General features: G+C 41.3%; 1 protein-coding gene across 1 annotated transcript in view; it reads right to left on the bottom strand.

Moving 5' to 3' along the window:
- The window catches only part of LRBA (LPS-responsive vesicle trafficking, beach and anchor containing), a 142,111-nt gene that overhangs the window by 58,309 nt on the left and 73,732 nt on the right, over positions 1–10,070 (bottom strand). The window contains exons 33-34 of the mRNA XM_009082076.1: positions 9,328–9,392; positions 3,634–3,742 (exon numbers count right to left, since the gene is read on the bottom strand). Coding sequence (XP_009080324.1) covers positions 3,634–3,742; positions 9,328–9,392 — 174 coding nt within the window. The remainder of the gene's footprint in view (positions 1–3,633; positions 3,743–9,327; positions 9,393–10,070) is intronic.

Below are 10,070 nucleotides of genomic sequence, written 5' to 3'. Positions count from 1 at the left end.
CAGTGCTTGATATTCCTATGGATGACAAGAACTTGAAACAAAACATGACCAAAAATTCAAGGGAGAGATACCACATAGTCTTGAAAAGAACAGACACTTTAGTCTGCAAGTTACAGCAGCAGTTACATTCTACTGGGAAAAAGAAAAATCATCAAAGGTCTGTTTTCCTGAGAATGGAGAATCCTTGTCCACTCATTAGAGAAAATTTGAAAATTATTGTGTTGTGCTCTTCACTGCTCCTCTACACACACCATGACGGGCAACACAAATAGCTTTGTGTTGTACATTTTCTCCTATTTTGCTCCTTTTTCATGTGAATCTTCCAGGCAAAAAAAACCCAAACAACCCGATGTTGCTGGAACAGTCATGAAAAATTTTTCACCCAAGCACTGAGTATCACAGATTTTTACCAAAATCCAGCAGTACCATCTGATAGCAAACTAAACCTTCACTAGAAAGATGAAACACTGTGATGCCTGAACAGTCCAGGCCTAAAACATTGCAGGTTTACTTACTTAGAATTCTATAAATATGTATATTCAGCCACAAATACATGAAGAGATTTATATAATTATATAAGACGGGAGGCACATCAAAGGCAAGGGCCATCCCTGCCATAAATTACAAAATAAAGTCAATTAGAGCACAAAATTCCCTCCCCCTTCTCACACCAAATCCAATTATTCCCACAGGCCTGACTGCAGCAGTCTGCACACATAATCTAAGACACAGTGTGAATCACCACATTTTTCAAGGTCACTTCTAGAAAATAATCTGGGTGGTAGCACGAAACCAGTGGTTGGAATTCAGGCACAAAGAGGTTCCTCTCTGGGATTTTCAGCTCCACCAAACACTCAAGGTGAGACTTTGAAAAATGCCTAAGAGACATCTGCATCTAAATCCCAGGGACAATGGGCAAAATTTAAGATTTTAAGTGTTGTGAGCTGCGGTAGGAATGCTCAGATTTCCATATTCACTGTCAAAACCTGTGTTTCCCTGCTACATGGAGAAAAGTGGAATGTTACTTCATCAGGCTCCTACCAACTGCATACACAGCACATCAGCAGCAAACACAGCGCCAACTCAGAACTGCGAGCTGATGGAAGAGCTCCAGCCTAGCCAAGTGGCAGATGCATTTCTAGGCATGACAGAAGAATAATGTCAAGTTCTCTATAGCCTGGAGCATCACTTTAAAAGGCTGTGAGAAGCACCATAGCTCAAAAGTACCATTGGCCTGAGAGTAGTCAAGACACTTGGAAGGACAGGTGAAATGCAGAGCAGGCCATGGTAGAAGGCAGAAATGCAGTGTGAAGTGCACACCATGGAACAAGTACACTAGCATTTCTGATTGATAATGTGGGACCTGCAGATTCAGATAGATATGACTAACTGTTCCCCCTTCCAAAAAGAAACACAACACTGGCTGGAATCTGCTACAGACTGATTTCATGACACACCAGGCTTGTTCTGCAAGCCTTTGGCAGAATCCAGGTGGTATATCCTCAGTTTGCACACCTGTGGAAGTCAGGTTAGATCGAAGTTTTTCCAACACAGTAACAAACCTCAACTGGACAGAGTGCTGCTCTTTTACTACACTCTAAGTTCACCCTGATGAGATAAAATCCCACTGAGACAGCACAGATTCAAACCAGCATCAGCTGAAAGGCGTAGCCAACTCTCATCCTAGAGAGTTGTCACAGCAAAACTCAGAGCTATATTAAAAATGTAAGTGGATGCTCAGTTTAAATTTCTTCCAGACGTCCTAAAAAGCGTCTTGAGTCTGAGATAGAGCTAACAGTGAAGTTGTCACTGAACAACTGCATTCCTTGACAGCCTGTGTTGACATGACAGTTTTTTCTACACACACACACACACAACCCTCTGCAAACAGTCTGCAGCAGAAGAACAAAAGTGGGCTGTTCACCTAATCAATAATGCCATGTCATGCATGGAGCTTCTGCATAAATCCACAGCCAAAGATGTCAAGCATGTCCCACTCCAATGATTATCAGGCAACGGAGTAAAAAGATGCACTTTTCATCTCCACAGGACTGTCGCCAGGCCTTGCTGTAATAAATGAAACATGCCTGCTCCTTCCCCACTGCAGAGTGGCACTGGAGATAGCTTCCAACAACTCTGATTGCAGGAGGGGGTAACTAGCTCGAGATGAAGTGCAGATATGTTATTAAACAAGGCACAGCTTGAATCCTGGGGCCAACACAGATGACCTTTCGAACATAAGCACTGTCTAAGACAAATATGCTTTCATCTTTGGGGAGTATTTTTTCAAGTCAAGATTTAAGAGAAAACCAGTTTAGAAATAGGTTAAGCACAAATGTGCCTTCAATCTCTTAATGCTCCGTTTTAAAAACAAAACCACAAGTAGTATCGTATGTCAGAAGGAAGACTAAGTACTCCTTAAGTAGAATATTAGGGAATTGAGTGAGATTTAGCTTCATTTAACCCAATATTCATTAAACCCAATATTTAAAGGAGATGTGCAATGTAACTGAGATCCAAAATTGGAAGTATAACCAAAGTGACTCAGAAAAAAAGGCCTGTATTTTTATTACAAGTAACACAAGTATTTTACAGAAGTAAAAACCATTATTTCACTTCAGAATCCCTTAAGTGGGGTGAAAAAACAGTAACAAAACAAAACCAGAAGCACGTAAAACATAAGGAGAATGGTTTTAGAGAGGGATTAAGTTAAATAGGAAATGATACAAAGAAGGAAAAACGTAACTTCTCATTTTGAACTTTACAGGATGTTAACATTTATCTTCAGCAAAGTGGCTTTTTCCAGAGTTGTGTCTTGACTGTGACACTAAACAGCTTTAACACACACAGTGATATTTGCTTAATGGAAAAGAGCAGCATTGGCATGATAAGATTCTCTCCCCTACAAACTATGGTGTGCAAATTTTGACAAGTTCTGAGCTGCTCTGCTCAGCCTTGTTTCTCCATCCAAGTCAGTGGTGAACCTACCAAAACACCTCATAGAATCAACCAGGTAGGAAAAGACCTCTAAGATCATCAAGTCCAACGCTACCGTGGTCACTAGCCCATGGCACTAAGTGCCACATCCAGTCTCAGCTTGAAAACCTCCAGGGATGGGGAATCCACCACCTCCCTGGGCAGCACATTCCAATGCCTGAGCACTCTCTCTGTAAAAAAATCTCTTCCTAATCTCCAACCTAACCCTCCCCTGGCAGAGCTTGAGTCTGTGCCCTCTTGTCCTGCTGCTGGTTGCCTGGGAGAAGAGACCAACCCCCACCTGACTCCAACCTCCTGTCAGGGAGTTGCAGAGGGTGAGAAGGTCTCCCCTGAGCCTCCTCTTCTCCAGGCTGAACACCCCCAGCTCCCTCAGCCTCTCCTCATGGCACTTGTCTCTTCACCAGCCTCGTTGCTCTTCTCTGGACCTGCTCCAGCCCCTCAATGTCCCTCCTGAGCTGAGGGGCCAAGAGCTGAGGACAGGACTCAAGGTGTGGCCTCACCAGTGCCGAGTCCAGGGGCAGAATCACTGAATGCAAATGTTTCAGAATGGAACCTCCTGTGCCTGAAGAGCTCAGATCACACACTGCAATCCTCAGACACACTGGGCTTGGTATGGTTTTGTGTTTCATTTCTTACCTCAAAATCAGCGTGACGGTTAATGTCCTCTGCTCTCTGTCTGCTCAGGATAAATTCTGCTTCATTAGCCACTCTTACCAAATGATCCTTCATGGTTTGACTCAGCAACCTGAGGACAGAGAGAGTATTTAAGAACTGTCATGAGAGAATGAAGTCCAAAGATAAAAATCTGTAGATATAGTATATATACTAACATTTTGAGGCTTTGTAACTGACTTTATTGTGTTAAGAAAATGACATAAATAAGTTTGAAGGGTAATTCTCTGGCAACTAAAAAAATTGTATTTTGATAATAAACCAAAGTAAGTATTAAACAAAATGCAAACATTCCAGACAGTCATTTGTTTCACCTGAAATAGAGATAGGTAAGAAAGATCTTTCACATTCACACCCCAAGATATAAAGAAAAGTCAGCAGTTTATGCATATAAACATCCACAGTTAAAGCTCTAATGCAACTGATGCAAAGTCTAAATAAAACACTGTGGATTGCAATGCAATATAGATTGTTCTCCAAATGCAAAACTCGTATTTTATGGTACGTATACACTTAAGTAATTTTTTCAGGATTATAAAACATTCTCAGTCTGAAATGGTAGGATATACATTGTTCCAACTTAGGTACAAATAAAGCTGTAATTCATCTGAGATTTCTGAGCCCTTCATAAACCCAAAGCTTATGAATGGCAGCAGAGCTGACAGATTAATTACAACCCAATTATTCTCTGAGTTCACATATTGTCTCTAAAAACATTTCCTCTTTAATTAGCTACTTTGGGATTCATAAAGTTAAAACTGGCTTTGCAGGAGCAACACTGTGTTCGAGGGTGCATATTTCCATAGGACACACAGGGATACACCAGAGAAATCCATTACATGCTCTGCTGATTAGTTCTTAGAAATATCTGTTATTAAAAGCTTTTTTTTTAAGGCTTTCAGTTGCTAATGCAGAAAAAGAGCAGCAGAACATAAAATCACTTGTTTGCCTTGTACATATCAATCATAGAATCATAGAATTTAAGAGTTGGAACGGACCTTAGAGATCACCCAGCCCCAACCCCTGCTCTGGGCAGGGACACCTCCCACCAGAGCAGGTTGCTCAAGGCTCAGCCAACCTGGCTGTGAACACTGCCAGGGTTGGGGCAGCCCCAGCCTCCCTGGGCAACCTGGGACAGGGTCTCACCCCCCTCACAGGGAAAACTTCTGCCTAACATCTAACCTAAATTACCCTCCTTCAATTTGTGCCCATTGCCCCTTGTCCTGTCCCTGCAGCTCCTAACACAGATCCCTCTGCAGCTTCCCTGGAGCCCCTTCAGCTCCTGGAAGGTTCTCTGAGGTCTCCATACAACCTTCTCTTCTCCAGGCTGAACATCCCCAGCTCCCTCAGCCTCTCCTCATGGCACTTGTGCTCAAGTCCCTTCACCAGCCTCATTACTCTTCTCTGGACCCTGATCTGTCTTATCTCTGTGAAACACATCCAGGCCACAATTTCAGCACATTTAAAATGTTGTTTAAGGTGTAGCCTAATCTGTAGTGCAAATTCACATGCAAACAAAGCTGCTTCAGCTATGAAACCAAAGCAATAACATGAAAACTCATCCAACTGGCAGAATGCATGGATTACTTCCTCTCCTCTGCCTTTGCCCTTACAATTCCTTAACCAAACCAAGCAACCCAAAACTTAAGGATTCACAAGTGTCTCCAGGAGCAGAACTATGGGAGATTTTTTTAAAGCAACTGCCATGTGAATATTCATTTACCAGTGAAAAAAAAAAAATATTAGACCACTGATCTGTAATTCTCTGCATGGCCAAGAAAACTATGCTTGATACAATTAAAATGAAGCATCTTCAAGAGTCTCTTCAACTGAAAATTGGGAAGAATAATTGCTGCAGCATGCTTAGGAGAATGATCCCTCAACCCCTGCCATGCCAAAGCCATTATCACCCCAAAGGGGATAATAACTGTCATGCCTAGTCTCAAGCTCCAGTACGTTTGTTAGTGCCCTGACTGATACAGAAAACAAGGTCCAGCATAAGAGATGTTCCAGACTAAAGGGTGCTAATGAATCAAAACGACAGGGAGAGATGTAACCTTCACACAGCAAAGGGGTTGTTTGCTAACTAGTCAAGTAGGGGAAATAAGAGTCTAACAAAATAAACAACTGACCATCTTGTGCTTAAGGAGGAAACATAATTAGTTCCAGGGTGAAAGAAAATACCTGTCTAGACACCTTGGAAGCCTCCAAAGGTTCACTGGCCGTGACAGTGAACTAGATCACCTCGAGGATGGTTCTAGTGAACAAATTCCCTCGTCACTAACTGCCGGGTTCAGGCTCCCAAACAGACTCTCCCTGAAGGGAGGACCAGAAGGTGAAAGCAGCACAAAGAACATAATTAGTTCCAGGGTGAAAGAAAATACCTGTCTAGACACCTTGGAAGCCTCCAAAGGTTCACTGGCCGTGACAGTGAACTAGATCACCTCGAGGATGGTTCTAGTGAACAAATTCCCTCGTCACTAACTGCCGGGTTCAGGCTCCCAAACAGACTCTCCCTGAAGGGAGGACCAGAAGGTGAAAGCAGCACAAAGACTGAAATCTGACAGCAGTTTTTTGCTAAGGAAAACATTTTGCAACCTCTACTTGTGCTGCACAGATGGCTCAAGTACAGCGAGAGTCTTTTCAACAGGGGTTCAAAGAGCATTCACAGTGTCCACAGACATCACAACAGCAAACAAAACTCACGTTTGCTAAAACCAGATTAATGTTCAATGCAGCAATATACTGAAACTGATGTTTCTTTTCCTGGACAGAGAGAGGTGATTCTCCAATAGCTGCTCCTGTAGCTTTTCATTCACATTCTGTACCTCTGGTTTTCTACAGAGCATTTTGTTTTCACTAGGCTTGTGACCCTTCAAGTCTTCAGTTGTGTATTTCAGCTTTAGGTAGGTTTACAGTTCTGTATTTCCACACACTAACCTCCTGTTTAGAGATTTATTTTTTTCAGTTCAAGATGCAAAATTTCACTGGGCACAAACTGATCAATTCTGCTCTACATGTGAAGTGCACATGATCCATCTGGAAAGCCTGGGAGCAACTCGATGTGTAACCCATTAGCTACTGGTGGAGATGATGAAATTCAGACCAACACGTTCTGAATGCAGTGCACACACTGCAGACCTTATGAGTCCCAGAGGAAAACTTTCCCCACATATTTCTGTCCAGGGAATCCTAGCCAAAACATGGCAAGACTAAACATAAAACTTTCAACTGCTGTGAGAGAGAGAAGTACATTCATACCTTTCACATAAAGGCAAAAAATACATTTGAAAGGAAGCACAAGAAGAGATGTAGATCTCTTCTTCTAGACCTCTTCCAGAAAGAGTTTTCAGTCATCTTATTTGCCTGATAAATAAAAGTGGTAGAACACACCTCAAACTGGAATATCTTCTGGCATTGTCAGTTGAAAAAAACTGGTAATAAATACTGGGAACAAAGTCCTAGTTCACAGACGTTATAGGAGGACCAAGACTCTCTCCAGTAAGGCAACAGACAATAGCAATTCTGAGATTCCACAACTCTAGGCAGTTCTACTCCTTAATTTTACCTCATTTACTCTAACTCTCATGCCACGGTACCCTAGACACATCGTTCCTTCCTCACTGAAACCAGCTCTGTCCTTTGCACTTTGTCCTTTTCTTCTGCACTTGCAGAAACAATTTAAAATTCATCTTTTCTTACACAATTACATAGCTAAAATCTGAATTGGTATAATTCAGCTATTTTTCCAAGTTTTCACGAAGACATTTCAGGTCTTGTAGTTTCTAATACTATAATGTTGTGGCAAAAATACATTTAAAATAGCAAATATAATAAGATAAGAGTTTTCAATGTTTTAGTCTGAGTGTTAGTATATGCACAAGAAAAATAATGCATAAAGTGAATACAGAGCAGCTCTGGAATAAAGTCCCTGTCATATGAGAGGTAATAGTTTCATTTTAGTGAATGCTGAAAACCCACAAATGACCAATTCTGCAATAACTTTAAAGGCTCCTACAAACAGCAATGGAGAAAACAGAGACAGAGAAAAGGAGCCAATTTTAAGACATTAATCCCTTCTCTGCCAGAATGAAAGTTATGTTCCCACTGAGTAACAAACCAACAAAAACACCAATACACACAACTCTGCGACAAGTCAGGGATGAAATGAAGTAACAATTACTTAAGACGTTTTCTGCTAAACAAAACCACACTTCTGTCTTCGAGGGACCATTTGTCCCTGAGACATCCACTGTGCCCAGGCTGGACACTGAGTTATTGATGGTGTTTGTGGAGGTGGGGGAGTGATTCCATCTGTCTGTGATGGGCACTGCAGATTTCCAAGAGAAAATAGTCAATTCCAAACAGTTTCCTGATAGAATATACCCTGAAATCTTGACCTGGACAAGCTGAATAGCTACTAGGTAACTGCTCCTTACAACTGAGTCCCAGCAACCGATCTGCTCAGGATAATCATCTCACACAGATGAACCTCACGTTGTGGTTTACATGTGTGTGGGATCTCCATGTTATCTATGCTAATAAAACATTAATCAAGGGCCAAATTTATAGCAGGCATTTTGTAAGTCGGGTCAAGACAGGTCAGGCTCACATAATAGGAAACAACTACAGGCTAGATCTTAACACTGAAACTGAACACCCTTGTTACTCTACCTTGGCCCTTGGGATCAAGACTAGTAGCAAAATGTTTTTTCTCCCTCAGAATGGTGTTTCCCCTACCATAAACTGAAAAGCAACCATTAAAATGGGCATTATTTTTACATATCTTGAGAACATCTATACATTATCAAAGAAGAAAATCTCACATAACCATTCCCCATTTTCCTACATTGATAGAAATACATTTACTAAATGATTATTTTTAATTCAGTAGCTGTACTAATAATGTAAAAATGTAAAATTTATGTTCTGCTGGGGTTCTCACTAGCTGGAGCTACTAACAAAATTTAGGTGGAATAAATGCCATTTCTTATAATACACCTTAGCTAACTAATTAAGACATCCTTAAAAAATCCTTTAGGAAAAAAGTAAATATTGCTCTTTGTCTGCCTCAGCAATCGATACCTAATGAAGAAAATATTGATGGCTCTGAATAGTCACTGCAAGTCAAAGAGCATGGCCTGATCACCTGCTCTGCTATTCCCTGTAAGGGCCACTAATACACACAAAGTTATGAATGGAACATTCAACTAATTGGCAATATTAACAGATTTTTTTATTTAAAGAGACTCCCTGTTTCTATTTTACGAGGTGGATCGGAAATAAATGAGCAAACTGGAATCTAATTTTTGAGACAGAGGCTTATCTTCCATTCCTAGCCCTGTCTTTCAAATATCAATTCCCTTTCTCAAGAGATTAGCTGAATACAAATTATAGTTTCAACGTGAATCAGTACACAAGGACAGGAAGAGAGAAATGACACACAGATAAATGAAATAGTTAATGAAAATAAAAAGCATTCAGATTCTGCAAATTCTATACTCAGCACTGAACCTAAGTACCAAAGAACATTATGTCATGCTTGCAAAACTAGAAGAAAATGACACAAAATGAAGAAAAAAATTATTTTTAAGAAGTTTCAAGCCACACAACTTGCTGAAGGCTAAGGCAGAGGTGCTATCAAATATTGTGACTTACCTTCCTTCATTGACAAGCTCAATAAAGGCAAGGCCAGCATTCTTCTGTATGGAGTTCTGCCACTCCTGGGGGGAAATAAAAAATAGAAAATTAGACAGATAAAAACAAAACTAAGACAAGACACTGACAAGAATCACCAACTTTATTTTCAGCTTTAGCAACTTACAGCAACAAACATACAATGCATTAATTGTGTGCTAAAACAAAAGGAAGGAATACCAGCAGGAAGGAACAGGACTATCATTTACTCAAGGTCATGTTCTGTTGAGGGGAGAAGAAAATACTAAAACATCCCAGAAAGGACTCCATCATTTTCTTTTGCTATGGCATGTAATAATTCTCAACATACTCAGGTTCACTGATGCCTTTTGTCTTATTGAACACTGATAATCACACAATTTAGGGTTTCGAATGGAGCTTAGAGATGATTCAGCCCCAACCCCTGCCCTGGGCAGGGACACCTCCCACCAGAGCAGGTTGCTCAAGGCTCAGCCAACCTGGCTGTGAACACTGCCAGGCTTGGGGCAGCCACAGCCTCCCTGGACAACCTGGCACAGGGTCTCACCACCCTCACAGGGTAAACTTCTGCCTAACATCTAACCTACATTTCCCTCCTCCAATTTGTGCCCATTGCCCCTTGTCCTGTCCCTGCAGCTCCTAACACAGATCCCTCTGCAGCTTCCCTGGAGCCCCTTCAGCTCCTGGAAGGTGCTCTGAGGTCTCCACACAACCTTCTCTTCTCC

The sequence above is a fragment of the Acanthisitta chloris genome, unplaced genomic scaffold (assembly GCF_000695815.1).
Source record: "Acanthisitta chloris isolate BGI_N310 unplaced genomic scaffold, ASM69581v1 scaffold8389, whole genome shotgun sequence".
Classification (NCBI taxonomy): domain Eukaryota; kingdom Metazoa; phylum Chordata; class Aves; order Passeriformes; family Acanthisittidae; genus Acanthisitta; species Acanthisitta chloris.
Note: the sequence above shows the minus strand (reverse complement) of the source record. Positions and strands in the feature narration are given on the sequence as shown.